Raw genomic sequence first — 22,649 nt, forward strand, 5'->3', positions numbered from 1 at the left:
TAGGATTAGGTTCCTGTGGGTAAGAGTCATTAGAGAATTAGTATGCTAGAGGCCTTGGAGATGACTTTCCAAGGTTAATTCCAGTTCTTTTTTTAGGGTAGCTTATAAAAATAAAAAGTTTGTTGTACTTTTTTTCTTCATTACTCTAATAATTTCTTTTACTTCTGTGTCCTAAGGGTAATTTCTCAGGATTGTTTTCAGATTGTTTTTTTAGGGGAAGTAGGTCCTTTGCTATATTACAAGCTGTCCCCAAGTTTTATAGCCGCCTTCCAGGAAAAGTTATTGGTGTTTGTGATACTAACAGTTCCTGAGACTTAGCTGTGATCAGTATGTTCATGATGTAGCAGTTCCTATTGTAGTTAACAACAGATGGTGTTCTGAGGCCTACAGGGTCAGTTAGGGAAAGTGGTTTTTAAGTGATATGGTTATAAAGTAACTTCACTCTACCCTGACTTGAAGAGGATGGGGTGAGGTGGGCTGGAAACGGATAGAGAAGTTACACAGCAGATGCATGGTGTAAAAGTTCCTGTCAAGTATGTTTCTAATTCACAAGAGTAAGAGAGGCCTTGACATGTGGGATCTCAGACTTCCTGCAGGGGAGGGACATTCTAGTGAAAATCCAGAAGATGGCAAAAAAGAGCATCTCCCTTCACTGACTCTGACTTCTTTAGGAAAATGGGGTATGGAGATCCTGAAAGGAAACAGTCTGACTAGAATTTGACCTTTAATTTGACCAGATATTTACCCAAAGGAAAATTTTAAGGGCAGGAAGAATACATTTCTTTTTGGTGAATTTGTCTTCTCCCCAGTCCTGCCATTAATGAGAGTGGGGGCTCTAAAGCAAAATGAGGTTATTACTACAAATAAAGCCCATTTTTGCACATCTGAGTATGTGTGCTTACATTTCCACACATTCACTTCCTCCATGTGCTACTTGTCAGGGAGGTGAAGTGGTTAGTGTATAATAGCTAATATACAAGATCTTTATGAAGAAAATTAGACAAATATTTAAGGTAAGTGGCTAGACAGCATTCCAGAATGGGAAGATTTGAATATCATAAGTTGTCAACTGATCAATTTAATGCATTTTTAACCAAATCCCAACAGATATCCATCAGTAAGGAGTTGTGACACAGCTATGCTGTAGGATACCCACAAACAAAAATGAGGTAGACCTAGATGTTCTGGAAAGAAAATATCTCCAAGACGTGGAAAAGAAAATGTGCAAATATAGCCAAGAAGATTCTGGGGGGAGGGGGAATGATAGGAGAGGTCTTGTCCTATCAGAAAGCAAAAAGTACTACACAGGTGTAGAAATTAAAATAGCATGGGATTGGCACAGGAATAGATAGTCTTAACAGCAGAAAGTCCAGAAACATCTACATATGTACAGATTTTTCATTTCTGATAAGGTGACATTTCACCTTAGTGGAGGAAGAATGGTATATTCAATAACATGTTAGAAATTGGGGCCAGGCACAGTGGCTCATGTCCATAACCCTAGCATTCTGGGAGGATCACTCAAGGCCAGGAGTTCAAGACCAGCCTGAGCAAGAGCAAGATCCCCATCTCTGCAAAAAATTGAAAAATTAGCTGGGCGTGACAGTGCGTGCCTGTAGCCCCAGCTACTTGGGAGGCTGAGACACGAGGATGGCTTGAGCCCAGGAGTTGGAGGGTGGAGTGAGCTATGATGCCACTACACTCTAGCCCAGGTAACAGAGCCAGAGTGAGACTCTGCCTTAAAAAAAAAAAAATGGCCTGCCAGACAACAAACACAAAGTTAAAATTCAAGGCAGGTTAAAGATGTAAAGATTAAAAGCAAATGGGTACATACAAACATATAGTTAGAAGGAGGTGTAAGTTCTAATGTTTGATAGCAGAGTAGGGTTACTACATCTGTTAGTGACAATGTATTGTATATTTCAAAGTAGCTAGAAGAGAATTTGAAATGTTCCCAACACAAAGAAATGATAAATGCTAGATGATGGATACACCAGATACCCTGACTTGATCATAACGCATTCTATGCAGGCAACAAAAGATCATATGTGCCTCATAAGTAAAATATATATCAATTTTAAAAAGGAATTTGCAAAAAACCTACAGGAAGTCAATTACGGCTTCCACGAACCTCCTCCCAGCTGTCTTTTGCCACTCCAAAGATGTGTGGTCCTACTGTGAACTGGACTTAATCCTACCCTGTCAAATACAAAAAAGCATATTTGTTAAAATATAATTTTGAAAACAAGATGTTGGAAACATTTACAGTGTCATTAGTGTCAAGAACTGTTGTTTTTTAAATTAATGTGCATGTGATGAAGATCCATTAAATTACAAAATATGTAAAAGGTCATGAAGCAAAATGTTGTCAAAGTCTAAGATCCACGTGGAACAGTCTAATACCAGTGAGTACTTGATGACTTACCTTGATCTCTGACCTTTGCAGCGCAGTGTGAATTCAAGCAGCCACAAATCTATTATTAGATAACAAGACAAATTAGTATATGTCAAAACAATGATTTAAACATATTTCTCCTAATAATTTTCTTTCCCTGTGACCAACTTGTATGAAACCTTGTCAAATGTACCCCATAAATACGTGCAATTATTTATAAATGAAAGATAAAAATAAATGACAAAAATTAAAGCAATAAGTACTAAAGTAGATTTGACTTGGGATTTTTTTTAAAACTATGGTACCAGGTAATATATCTTAAAAGAAGATAGTATAAACCAAATTAAAAGATAGGAGGCCAGGTTTAGTGGCTCGCACCTGTAATCCCAACACTTTTGAAGCCTGGGGCAGGGAAATCGCTTGCGGCCAGGAGTGGGCAAGATAGCAAGACCTCATCCCTACAAAAAAATAAGAAAAATTAGCTGGGCACGGTGGGCAGTGTGTTCCTGAAGTCCCTGTTACTCAGGAGGCTGAGACAGGAGGATCAATTGAGCCCAGGAGTTCATGGGTGCTAAGGTATCATCACTGCACTCCAGCCTGGGCAACAGAACAAGACCCTGTATCTAAAAAAAAAAAAAAAGGAGGAAAGTGATTTTTTTCCTGTCATTTTTTTCTTTTTTAAAAGTTTATTCTTTGTGGGGGGGATTGGGCGGGTGTCTTTTTCTGTTCGGTTGTTTTTTTTGTTTGTTTGTTTTTTGATAGTGTGAAATGAAGTTTATTGAGGAAGGACAAGATAGATTTACAGAGTAAGAGCAAGATATGTTTGCCACAGAATGGCGAACCGACCCCTCTGTCGTAACAAAAGGGCTCTTTGTGGTTTTTTATCTCTTTATTCTTATTATCATTTCTTTATAAAGACCAGATATCAAACTCTATTGAGTGTATATATCAGTAATAAGATAAAAATGGAGAAAGGATATGAACATAAATCTCAGAAGAAAAACAAATAAACAAATGGCTAGTCAACATGAAGAACCTCACCTCTATGTAATAAGAAAAATGAGAAAAACAAGGAGATAATATTTTCATTCTTCCAAGTGTCAAAAATGTAAAGTTTTATAATAGGTGCTAGCAAGGCAGAGAGATTTAGGCACACTTCTAACTGTAGGTAGGATTTAAATTTGAAAAGACCATTTTGGAACACTATTTGCATTTCACTCAAAATTTTAAGTGGGTATGCCTGTTGAGTCAGCAACTTAATTTCTAAGAATCTATATTTTTTAAAAATGGTTACATGTGGACAAAGATATAGATATAGAAGGATATTTATTTGTTTGCAGCATTGTGTGCAACACAAAACTTTAAAACCAAAATGTTCATCATGCAAGAGGTAATTTATAGTACATCCTTACTGGGGAATGCTGTGCATCTGTTAAAAAGTATTAGGTCTCTGTTCTGATAAAGACAGAGCTCCAAGAGCTATTAAGTGAAAAACTGAAAGCTAAGAAACAATACATACGGCACAATCCCATAAATGCTAAATTGTTGTATGTTTTAAATGCTGTACACATATATTTGCATTTGTATATACGTAATAATAATTATCACTGAGTTGCATTGTCCTAAACATGCTACAAAAATGACCCATAACCCCCATTAATTATCCCCATTCTACAGGTGAGGAAACAGAGACACAAAGTTAAGTAACTTTTGCCAGATGAGATTCAAACCCAGGCAGTCTGACTCCTGAATCACCATTAAGCTACACAGAGAAAAAACACCGGAAGGATGCATATTGTTGAAGGTACTTATCCTAGGAAAGGTAATTTCCAAGTTTTTCATAGATGTTTCTATATTGCTTGAATCTTTTACAAAATGTGTTTATTGTTTACTTACATATTTTTACAGGGGAAAAAAGTTTGGTGAGGGACTTATTTTTGGTTCATTATGTAAACAAATTTTAAAAATATTTTGTAAGTAAGGCCAAAAAAATCGAGAACTTCTTTTCTTCAGACATTTTCCAGGTTCCTCTCCTTAAATTGTTAGAAGTTTGAGGGTTTTGTGTTATCTCTTATCTTTACATTTTAAAATATTACATGGGTGAGCCTTGTACTGATTTTGTGATCCTAGATACCCTAGTTAAATATTAAATGTCAATAATCACTTAGTAATTTACAATCTCAGCTGTAGTTATAAAGTAAGGATCCACATACCGCCTAACAGTTCCTTGAAAATGGAGCTGTCTTGGAAGGCAGTCTTTTCTGTGCTCCTCCTAGGTTTTCCGTGCTGGGGGGCAGACTGGGAATCTGATAGAGATTTCATTTCCGCCGCGGGTCCGCTCACCAATGCCTTACTGCACAGCCTGAGCGGTCCGCTGGGAAACCAGGGCTCTGATTCTGTAGCAGGGGACAAGGACATTTATGTATGCCGCCAGCCACTGCCCACTGCCCTGCCAGAGTACTTCAGCAGTCTTCGTGACAGTGAGGTCACCCATTATAAAGTATTCCTGTCGTGGGCACAGCTCCTCCCGGCGGGAAGCGCCGGGGACCCCGACGGGACGGCCGTGCAGTGCTACCGGCGGCTGCTTGAGGCCCTGCGGGGCGCGGGGCTGCGGCCCATGGTCGTGCTGCACCAGCAGCGCCTCCCCGCCGGCGCGGCCGCAAGGAGCCGCGTCTTCGCCGATCTCTTCGCAGACTACGCCACGTTCGCCTTCCGCTCCTTTGGGGACCTAGCTGACATCTGGTTCACCTTTAGTGACTTGGAGGGCGTGATGCTGGAGCTTCCCCACCAGGAATCCAGAGCTTCACGTCTCCAGACCCTCACTGACGCCCACAGAAGAGCCTACGAGATTTACCACGAAAAATACGCCTCTCGGGGTGAGTACGCGGGGCCCCGGCGGCCGGCGCGCCCGCAGCCTCCATCACCCACCTGTCCCAGGCGGGAGCCGGCGTTTCCTCCCGCTCGCCAGCAGAGGTCCTCTCGCATCTAGGCATCACCGAGAAACTGGCGGTGTAGCGGTTTCCCCACCGACATGGCAGGGGTAGCTCGTACCGCGTAATGCTCGGCCTCTCCCTTGCCCGTCCTTGAGTTGTGCCAGCCCTGCTGCCTTTCTGCCCTTCCCTTCCGCCGTCCTGCCTCGCTGGCTCTGCCGAGGCTCCGAGGCTGCAGGCGCTTCTCCCTCGGCCGCCCTCGCCTTAGGAAGAGCAGCTGACCGTTCTGGCTGGAGCTCACGTTCCAGCCGGACAGACAAATGCAAGATAAAATAACGGTGCTGAGACAAGCATAACTGTTCGTATTCCTGCTCCATAGGTGACTTGAGACTCTGATTCAGTAGGTCTAGGCAGAACCAGGCTATTTGTGATTTTAATTAATCCCCTAAGTGAATGTTAGCTACACCCATTTTAAGAACCAATTTTGGATTATATATGCTTTTTTTTTTTTTTTTTTTTTCAGACAGGGTCTCGCTTTGTTGCCCGGGCTAGAGTGAGTGCCGTGGCGTCAGCCAAGCTCACAGCAACCTCAGACTCCCGGGCTTAAGCGATCCTACTGCCTCAGCCTCCCGAGTAGCTGGGACTACAGGCATGTGCCACCATGCCCGGCTAATTTTTTCTATATATATTTTAGTTGGCCAGATAATTTCTTTCTATTTTTAGTAGAGACGGGGGTCTCGCTCAGGCTGGTCTCGAACTCCTGACTTTGAGAGATCCACCCACCTCGGCCTCCCAGAGTGCTAGGATTACAGGCGTGAGCCACCGCGCCCGGCCTGGAGTATATATGCTTTCTTATTTTCATTATATACTGTACATATATTTGTATATATAGTTTATAATATATATGCACACTTGTATGTTCTGCCTTTTAAACAACATATTTTACAAGTATATTCTCATTTAATTAAAAACTCTTTGAAAGCATGATCTTCAGTGGCCTTATAGGTTGCCATCATATGAATGGATTATAAAATTTAAAATATTTCTCTCATTTTTATGTTTATCCTAATTTTCACTATTACAATTATTACGTTGCAATGAACATTCCTGTATATAAATTCTTGACCACCTTCTGATACATTCTTTTTGGTAGGTTGTTAGAATTGAAATTACTGGGTGCAAAGATCTGCATTCTTTAAGACTTTAAAGCATGGTGCTAAATGATTTTCCAGAAAAAATATAATAATTTGTACCAATAGTTATAAAATTAGTCTTCTGACCCTGTTCTGCCAGTTTTAAATGCTATAATTATTTTTATTATTATTAATTTGACAGCTAGAAACTTATCTCCTTGTATTGTTAATTTGCATGTATTTTATTATAGAGAGGTTAAACATTTTTTCTATGTTAAAAAAAACGGCATCATAGCAGCATTATTCACAATAGCCAAAAGGTGGAAGTCTACTGAGAGATGACAGGATAAACAAAATGTGACATATACATACAATGGAATATCATTCACCCTTTAAAAATAAGGGAATTCTGACACATGCTGCAACATTTATGAACCTTGAAGATGTTATGCTACGCGAAGTGAGCCAATCACAAAGAGACAAATACTGTTCCACTTACATGAGGAACCGAGAGGAGTCCAATTCATGGAAACAGAAAGGAGAATGGCAGTTGCCAAGGGCTGGGGAAAGGGGGAAAGTGAAGAGTTGTTTAGTGGGTATAGAGGTTCTATGTTGCAAGATAAAGAAGTTCTGGAGATTGGTTGCCCAACGTGAATATACTTTAACACTACTGAATTGTATACTTAAAAATAGTTAACATGTATGCATAACTTAATATTATGAGTATTTTACTACAATTTTTTTTAGAAGGCAGGGTAAGAGAAGAGAGAGCGAGGGTGATGGAGGTGTTTAGACAGAGTTACCAGGAAGGCTGTTCTCCGGGCGCCATTTGAGCAGATTGGAGGGAGCAAGGGAGCAAGCTGGGAGGTTTGGAGAAGAGGGTTCCAGGGTGAGGGAAGAGCGCAGCGCTCCTGAGGTGCAAGCAGGTTTGGGAACCGAGGAGCAGAGAGGAGGAGTTACGGAATTCTTCAGAAAGCCTACCTCGGGTTAGGTAAACAAATAAATGTAGAGAGATGTCTGTGGGCTGCAATTCTACTGAAGAAGCTCTTAGTAAAATGAACTTTGAACAAAGACAAAACTGAACTTGTATCAGCCCAAGTGAACGCAAATCTATCATATTTTGTGGGCATATTCCATAGAACTCTTTAAATTATAGAAGTAAATGCATGTGTTTATTAAAATGCTTTGCATGTTTTATTTTTAATCTCCATCAGGTAACTAGAGACTGTTTCTTTTTAAACTCCTATTTTACTTTTCTTCTGCTCGTTCCTCCTAGCTCTCATTTTGTGTTTCACCAATATCACCTGACTATCTGCCCCTGACATCATGCAAGACACAAAATAAATTCCCTTTTCAGTCTTCTTACTGTTCTAAAAGGGGGTTTTCTTCTCTCTCTCTCTCTTCATCCTCTCCTCCCTTTTAAGTCCAATCATATAGATTTGTTGTTCTTCTAAAAAGATATTATTTATTATACACCAAAAAGGTTATATAGCATGTTGGTTAAAAGCAAAATACTATGACAAATACCCATAAACCAACTACTCAATCCAACAACTAAAATATAACAGGATACTGCTTCACCCAAGGAGAATGGCTGTAAAAGAAAGGCCAGACAGTAACAAATGTTGACAACAATGTGGAGCAATTGGAAGCTCCGTACACCACTGGTGGGAATGAACAACGGTGCAGCTGCTTTGGAAAACAGTCTGGCTGCCCCTCACAAAGTGCAACTTCAGAGTCACCATATGGCTTAACGATTCCTCTTCTAGGTATCAGCCCAAAAGAAATGGAAGCAGATGTCCAGACAAAAACTGGTACACAAACATTCATAGCAGCATTACTCATAAAAACCAAAAGTGGAAACAACCCTTATGTCCATCAGCTGACGGATTAGTAAAGTGTGATAAATCCATATGGTGAAATAGAATTCAGCCATGAAAAGGAACGAAGTGCTCATACATGCTACACGCTACGACGCAGATGAGCCTTGAAAACTTGCTAGTAAAAGCAGCCAGTCACAAAAGACCACATACTATATGATTCCGTTTACATTAAATGTCCAGAATAGGCAAAGTTACAGAGACACTAAAGTAGATTAGCGGTTGTCCAGGGCTTGGGGAGCAACTGCTAGTGGGTATGGATTTCTTCGGGGGTGAAGAAAATGTCCTGGAATTAGGTAGTGGACATGGTTGCACAGCTTTGTGAATATAACTAAAAACCACTGAATTGTACACTTTAAAAGAGGTGAATTTTATGGTATGTAAATTATATCTCAACAACAACAACAAAAGTAGGTGTGTGGGGGTGTGTGTGTGAAGGTTTATAAAACAAAACAAAACAAATCATATCACTATTCTGCCCCATCCCATCTGCCACTCCCCACCCCAGGTTACCACTGTGCTAAATATACTGTTTATTATTTGTCTATCCATGATTTTCCTCCCTTGTAGTGTCCACAGTTACCTATTGGGCTGGGCACAGTGGCTTATGCCTTGTAACCCCAGCACTTTGGGAGGCCAAGGTGGGAGGACTGCTTGAGGCCAGGAGTTTGAGACCAGCCTGGGCATCATAGCAAGACTGTGTCTCTACAAGGAGTAGAAAAATAAGCTGGGTGATGTCACGTACCTGTAGTCCCAGCTACTTGGGAGGCTGAGACAGGAGGATGGCTTAAACCCAGGAGTTTGAGGCTGCAGTGAGCTGTGACCATGCCACTGCACTCCAGCCTGGACAACAGAGCAAGACCATGTCTCAAAAAAAAAAAAAAAAAGCCTATTGGTACAAAACCAACTATTTCAAATAAAAATTTCTTTCAATTGCAGAAAAGCTGGCATTTTAGGAAATAAAGCACATTCACCCCGTTTTTTAAAAAATATATATATTAAAGAAATAAATTTACACTTACTGCCAATTAGAAAATAAACAATATGAAATGCAGTTCTGGTTTTTTCCTAAGAATTTTTTTGGTCAAGGTATGATTTACAGAGAGTGAAATGCATAGATCTTAATTTTATAGTTTGATTAGTTTTGACAAATGCATACACCTGTGTAACTCACACCCTTGTCAAGATATAAGACATTTTAGTGTTCTATACCACTACAGTTAACAATAATATGTTAATAGTTTCAAGTAGCTAGAAGGAGGACATTGAATGTTCCCAATACAATGAAACAACAGATGTTTGAGATGATGGGTATACTAATTACCTTGATCTGATTATCGTACATTATATGCATGGAAACATCACTATGTAGCCTATAAATATTTAGTTATTGTTTGTCAATTTAAAAATAAAGTAAAATTAAAAGATATAAGACATTAACCCACACCTCACAAAATCCCCTTGTGTCCCCTCTGAATCCATCCTGCCCTTGGGAGCAACCACAGGTCTGATCTCTGTCACCATAGACATAAATGGGATCAGACAGTGTGTACCGCCTCAGTCTCGAATAGCTGGAATGACAGGCACCTGCCACCATGCCTGGATAAGTTTTCTATTTTCACTAGAGACGGGGTCTCACTCTTTCTCAGGCCGATCTCAAACTCCTGACCTAAAGCAATCCTCCCATCTTGGCCTCCCAAAGTGCTAGAATTACAGGCGTGAGCCACAGAGCCTGGCAGTTTTTGTCTATTATGAATAAAACCACTATGAACATTTTTGTACAAGTTTTTGTGTAGTCACGTGTTTTCATTTCTCTTGGATAAATACCTAGAAGTGGAATTTCTGGGTCATGGGATAGATATATGTTTGAATTTTTGAGAAACTGCCAAATAATTTTCCAAAATAATGACACCATTTCACATTCCCACCAGCAGGATACGAGAGTCCCAGTGGCCCCACATCCCCACCAAATTACATTTCCACGAGCGGTGTATAAGAGTTCTTGCTGAGCTCTCCAACTTGGAATTTGTCAGAATTCTAAATTTTTGTCAATCTACTAGATATAAAAGTATTTTTTTATGATCTCATTTACCTTATCACTATTCAGGTTGAGCACGCTTTCATGTGTTTATTAGCCATATTTACTTACTTCTTCTCTTGTGAAATTCCTGTCTTTTTTTTTTTTTTTTTTTTTTGAGACAGAGTCTCACTCTGTCACCCACTAGAGTGCAGTGGCACAATCATAGCTCACTGTAACCTCAAACTCCTGGGCTCAAGTGATCCTCCTGCCTCAGCCTCCTGAGTAGATGGGACTACAGAAGCACACCACCATGCCTGATTTATTTTTTAATTTTTTAATGTTTTGTAGAGATGGAGTGTCATTATGTTTCCCAGGCTGGTCTCAAACTCCTGGCATCAATCGATCCTCTCACCTTGCCAGATTACCTTTTTTGTTTTCCTTTGGTTTTTTGGTTTTTTAGTTTTTTTTTTCAGATAGGATTTCACTCTGTCACCCAGGCTAGAGTGCAGTGGCACAATCACAGCTCACTGCAGCCTCCAACTCCTGGGCTCACTCAAGTGATCTTCCTGCCTCAGCCTCCTGAGTAGCTGGGTCTACAGGTGTGTGCCACCACAGCCAGCTAATTTATTTTTTTTTTTCTCTTTTTTTTTTTTGCAGAGACGGGTCTTGCTCTTGCTCAGGCTGGTCTCAAACTCCTGACCTCAAGTGATCCTCCCACCTTGGCCTCCCAAGAGTGCTAGCATTACAGGCCTGAGCCACTGCGCCTGGTCCCAAATTAGTTTTATTGAAGCATTCAGAGCATAAGGGAAAGAGGCTATTTTGCGTTGACAACCACAACGATTTTTGGAGGAATGACTTCTCTTGTGGCGGAAACAGAAGTGAGCTTATCCTTTAGTGAGTCCCAAAGGGTTTAGTAATGCCTCCGAGGGATATGAATCTACCACAGTACTATGCAGTGGTTTTCTACACAGGCTGAATACAGTCAATTCTCTATCCACAGCAAATCTAGATTTTGAGTTCTATTAGGCATGGATACCATCTTTAACCACATCCAGCAAAAACTGGAAGATAAATTATCTCATGCCAGAGCAATTACCCCCTTTCAATCCCAAAGAAAACATGAACTACAAGCTTAGAGTGAGAATCTAGTTTTGAGTAGTTTTCATTAAGAAGTATAGTTTGTGGCCCGGCGCAGTGGTTCACGCCTGTAATCCTAGCCCTCTGGGAGGCCGAGGCGGGTGGATCGCTCAAGGTCAGGAGTTCGAGACCAGCCTGAGTGAGACCCCATCTCTACTAAAAATAGAAAGAAATTATCTGGCCAACTAAAAATATATATAGAAAAAATTAGCCAGGCATGGTGGCACATGCCTGTAGTCCCAGCTACTTGGGAGGCTGAGGCAGGAGGATCGCTTAAGCCCAGGAGTTTGAGGTTGCTGTGAGCTAGGCTGACGCCACCTCACTCACTCTAGCTGGGACAACAAAGTGAGACTCTGTCTCAAAAAAAAAAAAAAGTATAGTTTGTGCTTGCATGGGGAGCAGGTCAGGAACCATATCAGGAAAATTTGATTATTCTGTATGATTTGAGAATTTGCAGAACTTTAGGTACACTTATTCATGCTAATTATAAAACCAGCTTGCGGCTGGGCGCGGTGGTCACACTTGTAATCCTAGCACTCAAGGAGGCCGAGGCGGGAGGATCACTCAAGATCGGGAGTTCGAGACCAGCCTGAGCAAGACCGAGACCCCATCTCTACTAAACATAGAAAGAAATTATCTGGACAACTAAAAATGTATGTAGAAAAAAATTAGCCGGGCATAGTGGTGCATGCCTGTAGTCCCAGCTACTTGGGGGTGCTGAGGCAGAAGGATTGCTTGAGCCCTGGAGTCTGACACCACAGCACACTAGCCCGGGCAACAGAGCAACACTGTCTCAAAAAAAAAAAAAAACAAAAAAACAGCTTGCAAAATCACATACAAATGATTTGTGGGTTAATGGTGCTTAAGGATTGACTATACCTGTGTTCACTTCCTTGGTCCATAAATGATACTAAGTTGCACATACTGAAATGTTAAGCACAGGCTGAGAACATGTGTTCTATGTGCACTGATGTGACAATGAGCTGAAGCGTCCAACTCTATGGACTATGAAATGATGTTGCGTGCTATCATTAAATAACTAGAAAACAACATTATCTTATCAGAATGAGGACTAAATGTCTTCACGTGATATTCCTTCCTTGCCCAGAGGATTTCACAGTTTCACTACGCTTATCAAAATAAGCGCTGCGGTAGTTGATAGTGGTTGCTAGTTGTGGTTTCGTTGGCCAGGGATATCTTCCTCCTGTAGAGGATTTCAATGAAAGGGAAGTCAGTCCTATAGTCCTATAGTTTTTCTCAAACTCTGGTTTTATTCAGTTTTTGTTTTGTGTTTCCAAATTACAGGTCTGAGCACTTTCCATGCACCCAGTCCTAAGCTTGATACTTGGAGGGATTAAAATAATGTTCAAGTTTTGCTCCTCAAGGAACATCTGGTGTGGTTTGAAGGTTTATGTGGGTGGAAGAGTTAGACAGCAATACAAAACACCTGAGGAATCCCAACCCGCCACAGTGTTTATCGAATGGTGGTCTGAGGACCACGGTATGAGGATCACCCTGGAAGCATGTTAAATGCATGTTCCTGGGCCCACTCCAATCTTCTGACTCCAGATCTCTGAGGGCAGGGTTTGGAAATGGGTATTTTAACAATCACGGCGGTGAGTCTGACGCACACAAAAGTTTGAGAACCACTGTTATGTCATGTAATGTCAAAGCAGCCGTGTACAAGCTGCACGTGCTTACATTTCCCCGTTTCCAGCCTCAGCGCACAGTGGGGGCTCTCCTGGTGTCTGTACAGGGCATAAGGACCAGGTACCAGCAGTTTCCTGAGAGCATCCCACCTTCAAAAAGAATTTAGGAAGGAGTTCTCTCTTTGCCTCCTTTCCCTCGCTGGTGGCAGGGCAGGGTGATCGTTTTTACTCCAAAGGACTTTTCCAAGTGCTCTGCATTTGCATTTAGTAGTCCTGATTTATATAAAACATTCTCAAACAGGACATTATTTTTTTAAGCCACCTTGTTTTCTAAAATGTTTCAGCTGAAGTAAAATCAGGTCATTTCTCCCAAAATCTTTTTTAAAGTTGGTGAACATCTAACAGAAAGGTCCATAGGAAATGAATCCCCGTGGCTTCCATGGTCAGAGCCTCCTGCCCGCGCTCACCTCTGCGGGTGTCTCTGTCGTTTCAGGCGGAAAGCTCTCTGTTGTCCTGCGAGCTGGAGAGATCTCGGAGTTCCTGTTGGAGCCAACCACATCCGCCCTTGTCCAGGTGAGGACAGCCCAGAGATATAACAGTACCATCTGCGGAGAGCTGCGATTTTAATTTTTAGAAACAAGAGAAGTTTTTGTCTATTGGTGTGGCATTTTTATAACAGCCTCAGAATGAGTGGCATTTGTCCTCTAGATTTATTAATTACTTTAAAAACAAAACATTGTAGCCCCAGCTCTTGCTTGGTCAAGCGTCCACTTACCTACAGAAAGAAGACAAATGTCTCTGCTTGCCCTGATTTTTTATTAAGAATCCAAAATATTAATAGCTGACAAGAGATCAGATTATAGCAAAATAGATACAAGGGTAGATGAGTTTTCAAAATGTCCTCCCCAGAGTACTTATCCTGGTTTCTATATCCTCTGTCACTTTTCACTATAATTTTTGTGGTTTTTTTTTTTGGTTTTTTTTTTGAGACAGAGTCTCTCTCTGTTGCCCAGGCTAGAGTGAGTGCCGTGGTGTCAGCCTCGCTCACAGCAACCTCAGTCTCCTGGGCTTAAGCGATCCTCCTGCCTCAGCCTCCCAAGTAGCTGGGACTACAGGCATGTGCCACCATACCTGGCTAATTTTTTCTATATGTATTTTTAGTTGGCCAGATAATTTGTTTCTATTTTTTAGTAGAGACGGGATCTCGCTCTTGCTCAGGCTGGTCTCGAACTCCTGACCTTGAGTGATCCACCCGCCTCGGCCTCCCAGAGTGCTGGGATTACAGGCGTGAGCCACCACACCTGGCCTTCACTATAATTTTTAAAAGAAAAATTAAAACATCTGAGACGTCAACAGCTTTGGCCCCCTTTTGGCTACTGGGCGGTGTGAAAAGCCATCAGAAAAGAGCTGGTTTCTGCAGTTCTGCGGCACCAACAAGGTGCTCACTGGCATCTGGGTGTGGTGGAGCCCCATGTCTCAGGGTCCAGCCTTCAGATTTACCAGTTCAGGTATGATAAAACTCATAGAGATAAGATTCTGAATAGACAACTCCCAGGCTGATTGCATGGCCAGAATGCCACCTAAATTAGTTTACAAAGGGCGATACAGCTATCCGGAATGAATTCTGGAGACCAAAGTGCTGATCAGAAAAATGCCTGTAGAGCAATAGCCTTTGAACTGGTCTCTCTGCCCCAGTCCATGCTATGCAGCGCTTCTTCTAAAAGCACGGTTCTGACCAATTCCATTCTGGGAAGCCACACTCCCCTGAATTGGTACAAATGCCTCGGGCCTTCCAAAGTGTATAGGTATGTGTGTGTCTTTTGCTCTGGCCTCACCTTCTGTGTTACCCAGTGTGTATGTTGTGCTTACTTCCTATTCTCCTACATTCCCTACTTGATGTCCTTTCTGTCCTCCTACCCTCCTCAAACCTTCTTCCAGCAAAATTCTACCTGTTCTTAATATCCATGTTATAGCCTCTTGCTGGATTGATTCTTTTATCGTTATATAATGACCTTCTTTATCTTTTTTTTTTACTGTTTTTGATTTAAAGTCTGTTTTATCTGATATAAGTGTAGTTACTCCCACTTGCTTTTGGTTTCCGAGTGCATGGAATATCTTTTTCCACTCCTTTATTTTCAATCTATATGTGTCTTTATAGATAAGGTGAGTTTCTTGTAAGCAGCATATAGTTAATCATTTAAAAAATCCATTCTGCCAGTCTGTATCTTTTAAGTGGAGCATTTTATCCATTTACATTCAAAGTTAATATTGATATGTCAGGCTTTGTTCTTGTCATATTGTTAGTTGATTTCTAGTTGTTTTAGAATTTCTTTGTTTCTTTTTCTCTGTTTTTGTCTTTGTGATTTGCTGAACTTCTGTTATGTTGCCATTTAATTTTTTTCTCTTCCTCCTTTGTGTGATTATTTTATAAGACCTATGAGTTTTATATTTTAGTGTGTTTTCATGATGGTGAACATTGTCCTTTTGTTTCCATATTTAAGATTCCTTTGAACATTTTCTGTAGGGCCGATCTGGTGACAAATTCTCTCATTGTTTGCTTGTCTGGGAAAGACTTTATTTCTCCTTCATTTATGAAGCTTAGTCTGGCAGGACATAAAATTTTGGCTGGCAAGTCTTTTCTTTCAGCACTTTGAAAATGTCATCCCGTTCTTTTCTGGCCTGTAAGGGTTCTGCTGAGAAGTCTGCTGTTAGTCTGATGGGGTTTCCTTTATGGGTGACTAAATGCTTTTCTCTTTCTAATTTAAAAATTCTCTGTTTCACTTCTCCTTTAGTCATTCTGATTATAATATGCCATGGTGAAGTCCTTTTTGCAATGTATTAATATTTGCCTGAGGATTCTGAATGTCTAACTCTCTTGGTAGTCCTGGGAATTTTTCACCAATTGTTTTCTTAAATAGGTATCCTAAACTTTTTGATCTCTCTTCCCCCTTAGGAATACCTATAATTTGTAAGTCTAGTTGCTTTATGTAGCTCCAGACATCTTAAAGGCTTTGCTCACTCTTTTTTATTCTTTTTTCCTTATTTTTGTTTGGACTGTTTCAAAAGACCCATCTTTAAGTCCTGAGAGTCTTTCTTCTGCTTGTCCTAGTCTATTCTTAAAGCTTTTGAATGTGTTTTGTATTTCCTTCATTGACTTTTTCAGCTCCAGAATGTTTTTTTTAATGATATCTATCTCCTTAATAAATTTCTCATTCATGACCTGAATTGATTTTCTGATTTCTTTGCATTGGTTTTCAGATTTCTCTTCCATCTCATTGAACTTCTTCAGAATCACTATTTAGAATTCTTTATCTGGAATTATGAGGAATACTTTTTGATTGGGATCTTTTGCTGGACAATTGTTATGGTCCTTTGATGTTGTCATATTTCCTTGATTTTTCCATGTTTCCTGTGTCCTTCTGTTGGTATGTGCACATCTGATGTAGCAGTCGCTTGTTCTGATTCTTTTAAATTGCTTTCAAAGGGGAGAATTTTTTCCTGAAGGTGTATGTATGTTTTTGGTTGAGTAGGACACTTTGGCTTTGATTTTGGCTTCCTCTTGTAGTGTGATCTTTGTATGATTTCTTAGGCAGTACACAGGGTGGTACCTGTGTACCACACAAGTGGTGTCTGTGATTTCCTTGGTGGTTTAGGGAACAGTTATTAGTTGAGGCTGCAGTGAAGTTTTGCCAGGCACTTAAATGGCAGCTGAGCCAGTCTTTGGGCCCCAGTGGTGGAAGCAGTGGAATGAGTATGCCTGATTTTAGGCCCCAGAGCAGCCGATGCTGGCAGCAGTGTTAGTGTGTCCTGGGGGCCAAATTCTTGGGCCTTCAGGTGGCTTGCTCAGAAAGTAGAAGTGGGAGCAGAGGGCTGGGGGTGTGGGCAGGATCTCAGTCCCCTGAGCAGCTAGTGTGATATGAGAGGTGGCAGTAGCAGTGGTAGAGTCACCCAGTAGGGCCCAAATGGTCCATATGGGTGTTACTGGTAGCTACCAGTGGATTGGGCAGGCTGGTCCCCAGTCCCACAGCTGCCAGACATTGCTCTCTGGAGCAACGTCTCTGTGCAATCTCCTAGTAGCTCCCTGTGTTAGGCCGGAGACCTGCATGGATCGAGGGGTTCTCTTGTAGCCAAGATCATAAAAGCTCATCTAGGTGAATGGAGCCCTGGGGGCTTCTCTTTTACTCTTTCCCCACATCCAGGAGCTTCTCTCAGCGGTTAGCCAGTCCCCAGCCAAGCAAGTTGTCCTAAACTCTCTCCTTGCCCACTTTTGATGCTTCCCTGGTGAATCCTAACATTCTCTCCTAGACAATCTGTTCAAAATGTGAGAATTCTACCTGCACTGGTTTCTCTCCATGGAGGAAGCACATACTACCTGGCCTAGTCGGCTGTCATGATCCTGTCTCCTGGTATGAGCTTTTCTTATGACACTCCCACCTTTCTGCCTTTTCCTCATGTAATCGGTGCAGTTACTAACCTCCCTACTAAATTATAAGCCTCTGTGGATCTTATTCATCTTTAAATGAGAATCTCCACCCCCGGCACCCAGCACGGTGATTTCAGAAGTAGGAACTCAATGAGTATGTGTTGTATGGAACTGACAAGCAGAAGCAAGAGCTGCGAGGAAATTGGGGAAAATTGGAGTGATACTTGCCGGCAGGGAGCAAGTGTGAGGCGTCCTTAGTAAACGCTGATGATAGCTTGATGGGGAAAGCAACAGGGCCCCAGTGGTGGGTCAGTTATCACAGGTCTGCAGAGCACTTGGTTCTGAGTAGATGCCATTACCTCCAGTCCTTATCCTGAGGGAACAGGTGATCTATGAGAGGGAGAGGACAGGCAATGATGTAATCACGACAAGGATAGAGATGGACAGCCAGCCGGGCTCACTGAGGGAAGTTGAGGAAGAGGGGAAAGAATCACAGCAGTGTCTTCGTGTGTTTAGACTCTGTGAATCTGAAGTCTTTCTAGCACGTGCAGACCAGAGGCCGGGCACAAGGGTATGCCCTTATTGCAAGTGTGGGTAGGGGTGTCAACAACCAGGACCGCGAGGGTTGTGCTGTCAGCTGACAGCGTGGGCCAGGGTGGGGCTAACTGGGTTGGACTTCAAACTGTATCCTGAAATTAAAACAAAACCCCAAAACCCAATGGGGTCCTCAGAGATCACTGTGTAGCCCAGTGTCTGGCTGGGCTCCACCGCCTTCAGCCTGGCCAAGCATGAGGGCCGTGTGGAGGAGGCTGCCGGGGCAGTGCTGGCCTCCCACTCCCTCCCTGAGAGCTCCCCTGCACTGGTGGGAGCCCACCACCCCCTACCATGCACACTTAGCGTGTGATGGATTCCCCACAACACGCAGACACGGGCACACCCTGCACACATTCTCACCCGTCCCACCTGCGCCCTTAGAAAGCCCCACTTTGGAGTGTTCAGTTGAGTGACGAGGGGAGAAGCAGCAAAGAGCCCTCAGAGCAGCCCTCTGTCTTGGAAATGCTCATGCTCCGATGACCCTGTTTGCTTATTTCTAGGACTCGGTCGATTTCCTCTCTCTTGATTTGTCTTACGAATGCCAAAATGAGGCGAGTCTGCCACAGAAGCTCAGTGAATTGCAGGTAAGTGGAGCCCTTTTCCACACTGATGTGCATGGCGAGGTTCCTGAGAGCGCGTGAGACGTCTGATGCTTTGGCTGCTGCGTACACTGACCTTCCGTCAGCAGTTGGAGACTTGCTGATGGCACCTGGGGACGTGTCCACTGAGAGTGTCCCTAGAGAGCATCAGGTGGTGGGCAGTCTCTCCTAGAAAGCGTAACGGGGGTTAGACTGTTAAGGTAAATACTGACATGGATCTTCTGCTGTCTCGTGTAGAAATCTGCTAGGAATCGAAATTCCAGTGTTCACTCTGAGTTTTAAACAGACAATTCATCAGTGGCGGTGATGGCTGCCCACACTGTGAATCTGCTTAAGGCCACTGAACTGTACACTTACAAATGGTTAAGATTTTATGTTTATGTCTGTTTTACCACAGTTTCTTTAAAAAAGAAACATTTCACACGCAGGTCTATTAAGTCAGATCCCAGCCACTGGGACCTCCCAGTGAGCACAGGGCTCTCCTTGCCGTACCCAGTATTGTTTTTCTCAAGCCTAACCATTCTGGCTTGTTAGGGAAAGTACATTAGGAGCCTTCTATCCAAGTATCAGGATATGCTTGGTCACTGCTGTGCAACTTGCTTGCTTCATTCCCTGGAGTCGCAACTAGTCTCCCGTCCCCTGGCAAGGTTTACCTGGTGACGCCCAGTGGTTTCTCCAGGACCTCCCGAGTCCTAGCAGTATCCCCATACTCACCCTGAATCACTGCCTTCTCTGGGCCTCTCGAGTGACCTCTGACCTCTGGAATTCACCCACATCTGACCTCTTGGCTCTGCGAGTTTGGGCACAAAGCCACTCCCCTGTGCTTTCAGCCCTGTGGCTCGGAGGCAGGCATGGCAGCCCCACGGCCTCTGGTTTAGAATCCCGCCACCTCCACCTCCATGAAGGACGGTTTACCTGAGGAATTATCTGTTTAAAGGCCCAGTTCAGTAATGTCAAACCCTCAGCACTTCAGCTATGTGGCACCTCCATTTTGCAGCGCTGCTTTTGTTATTTAGATCAATAAGATGATCAATCAAAGACAGTAGATGCATCCACGAGACATTTGAGAAATAGCTGCGTGGTTTTAGTGCTCACCAGACACCCCAAGAGGCACTCTATCCTCACATTATCTCCACCCGTTATAACACACCCTAAGGTTTAGGAAATTTAACTCAGGTCAGACACTGGGTAGTGGGCCTCAGAGATGGGGCTTTTTTTTTTTTTTGAGACAAGGGTCTCACTGTGTTGTCCAGGCTGGTCTCAAACTCCTGGGCTCATGTGATGCTCCCACCTGGGCCTTCTGAGTAGCTGGGATAACAGGCACCAGCCACAGTGCCTGGTTCCAGAGGTGGGATTTAAACCAGGACTTTCTCTTGTACCTCTTGACCTAAATGGGAAATAAAATAAAATAAAATACCAAGGCTTTCGCATTCTAACACATCACACTGCCTTTCCAAACGAAAATAAGTCCAAGGTATAGGGACCATTATAATGAGGGTGGCATAATATTTTTAAAAATCACATGCGATCAATTTTTGTTATTTTTATAAACACTTTCTCACCTGAACCTGAACTTGCTTGCAACCCTGAGCCTGCACTTACGGACTTGCTGATGAGATTTCTGGGCCCCAAACGACTTTGTAGTGTCTTCCAGGTCTGCTATGTCTCTGATGGCTCAATCTATCTTTTGTCCTCCTTGAGGAATTAACCAGAGCTTGTTGCTAAGCTAACGGGTTCACCTTTTTAAACCATCTCCACCACGCAGAGGCGGCACAGCTCTGAGAGACTGTCAGCAGGAGCACCGGCACTGTCTGTGCTTGGGGATGTGGAGGGCAGGGCTTCCCTAAGACCCGCTCCTTCCCATGTCTGGATAAAGCTGTGAAACTTCAGTCTGTGGCCGGCCCGCCGGCCAAACAGTAAAACTCAAACAAACTTAGCAGCCATTTGCTGCACCCTGCAGCAGGTCTTCATTCCTTTTATTTCCTTGGGTAGGAATTCAAATACAGATGCTGCACTTGACAGCTCGGATGCAGCCTCCAAGATTCAGAATGACAGCTGACGACAGCTGGGCTGGGGAGGAGAACTCCCTCTCCGGGATGCTAGCTACAGGCCCGGCAGCATTTCCCATGCCCGGTTACCACACCCAGGACGGGAAGGACAGCTGAGCGCTCCCTGGGGAGAGGGGCTGAGCTGTGTCCCCAGGAGCTTGAATCACACTGCCCATGGCTTCCTTCCGCACATACCCTCCCTCCTCATCCCAGGTCCCCTCCCTTCCCTTGAAGGGGCCTCTTCCCTGAGCTGCGAGGGAAGAGGGTGGAGGCAGTGCAGGGAGAGGCAGGCACCTGCTCCCTCCCTCCCTCTCCCAGGGCACCTGCAGGCCCCTCGCTAAGCCTCCCCAACAGGCTCCCAGCTGTCTCAGTTGTCCTTAGGCTGCCTTCAGGCCCAGCGCCCCAATGAAGAGCCAGGCACACCCCCAGGTTCTGAATTCTGCAGGAGGCACACAAGGGGGTCCCACATCCACTTATCAGAAAAGGTCCTGCTCACCCAGGGAGTTCTCCACTTGGCAAGAGGCAGGACTGGGGCCTCCAAGGCTCCTCTAGCTCCTGAGTCCAGGGATGACACAGGCTGCCCCCCTGCATATTGATCATTCAGGAAGGAAAACCCCTGGGCTCCCTGGGCACGCCACCCTCAGTCTTCTGGCCCCCCTGCGTTGAACCCACACAGGGAAGGATGAGGGCTGCATGGAGTTGCAGCCCCTCTAACTGTGTGGCATGAGCAACTCACTTGACCTCCTGGAGCTTCAGTCACCTCACCTGTAAAGAAGGGACATTGTCCCAGGTGGCTATGAGAAAACAAAGCATGTGCCTGGCTCATTTCAAAGTACTTGCTATTGGTATCTCTTGGTAGCTTCTAATGGCTCGAAGGAGAAAAAGTTAGTGTGGGAAAAATGACCAAACCCTGACCTCCCAGAAAAGGTAAGTTAAAGTGAAGTCAGGTGGGGCACAGTGGTTCACACCTGTAATCCTAGCACTTCGGGAGGCCGAGGCAGGAGGATCTCTGAGGCCAGGATTTCAAGACCAGCCTGGGCAATAGCAAGACCCCATCTCTACAAAAAATAAGAAAAATTAGCCAGGCATCATGGTACGTGCCTGTAGTCCCAGCTACTTGGGAGGCTGAGGCAGGAGCATCATGTGAACCTAGGAGTTGGAGGTTGCAGTGAGCTATGATGATGCCACTGCCCTCTAGCCCAGGCAAAAGACAGAGACCTTGTCTCAATAAAATAAAAAATAATAAGATTAAATAATAAAATTAAATTAAATTAAAAAGTCAAACAACATAGCAGCCTAGAGGTATTTCCCTTGATACTGAAATGGCTAAAAAAAAACGGGGGGAAGAGGGATTACACTTGCTCCAATTTTAATGACAGCTCTTTTGACTTTTTTCAAAAAGTCAAAGTCATATTTTTGTTATAGAACATTTCAAACATCTGAAAGTAGAGAGAATGATGAACCTCAATAAAGCCATCACCAGCTTCAGGAGCTATTGATTCATGGCTAACCTTGTTTCACCTACATCCCTAACTTCTCCCTCCCAAACTGGATTATCTGACGCAAACTCCAGACATCCATAAACACGGTGATGGTGGCCTTTTATTTATTTAGGTTTTTTTATTTTTATTTTTATTTTTATTTTTGAGATAGAGTCTCACTCTGTTGCCCAGGCTAGAGTGCCATGGTGTCAGCCTAGCCCACAGCAACCTCAAACTCCTGGGCTCAAGCGATCCTCCTGCCTCAGCCTCCCAAGTAGCTGGGACTACAGGCATGTGCCTCGATGGTGACCTTTTAATGAAGCTCCTGATGTGAGTGGACGGTCTTGTTCCCGACCCTAG

General features: G+C 43.3%; 1 protein-coding gene across 1 annotated transcript in view; it reads left to right on the forward strand.

Annotated features, from left to right (window-relative positions):
- The first annotated feature begins 4,628 nt into the window (after nt 1–4,628).
- The window catches only part of LCT (lactase), a 47,685-nt gene continuing 29,664 nt past the window's right edge, over nt 4,629–22,649 (forward strand). Inside the window, exons 1-3 of the mRNA XM_045559270.1 lie at nt 4,629–5,271; nt 13,638–13,717; nt 18,662–18,745. Of these exons, the coding sequence (XP_045415226.1) occupies nt 4,629–5,271; nt 13,638–13,717; nt 18,662–18,745 (807 nt within the window). The remainder of the gene's footprint in view (nt 5,272–13,637; nt 13,718–18,661; nt 18,746–22,649) is intronic.

This window comes from Lemur catta, chromosome 8 (assembly GCF_020740605.2).
Source record: "Lemur catta isolate mLemCat1 chromosome 8, mLemCat1.pri, whole genome shotgun sequence".
Taxonomy (NCBI): domain Eukaryota; kingdom Metazoa; phylum Chordata; class Mammalia; order Primates; family Lemuridae; genus Lemur; species Lemur catta.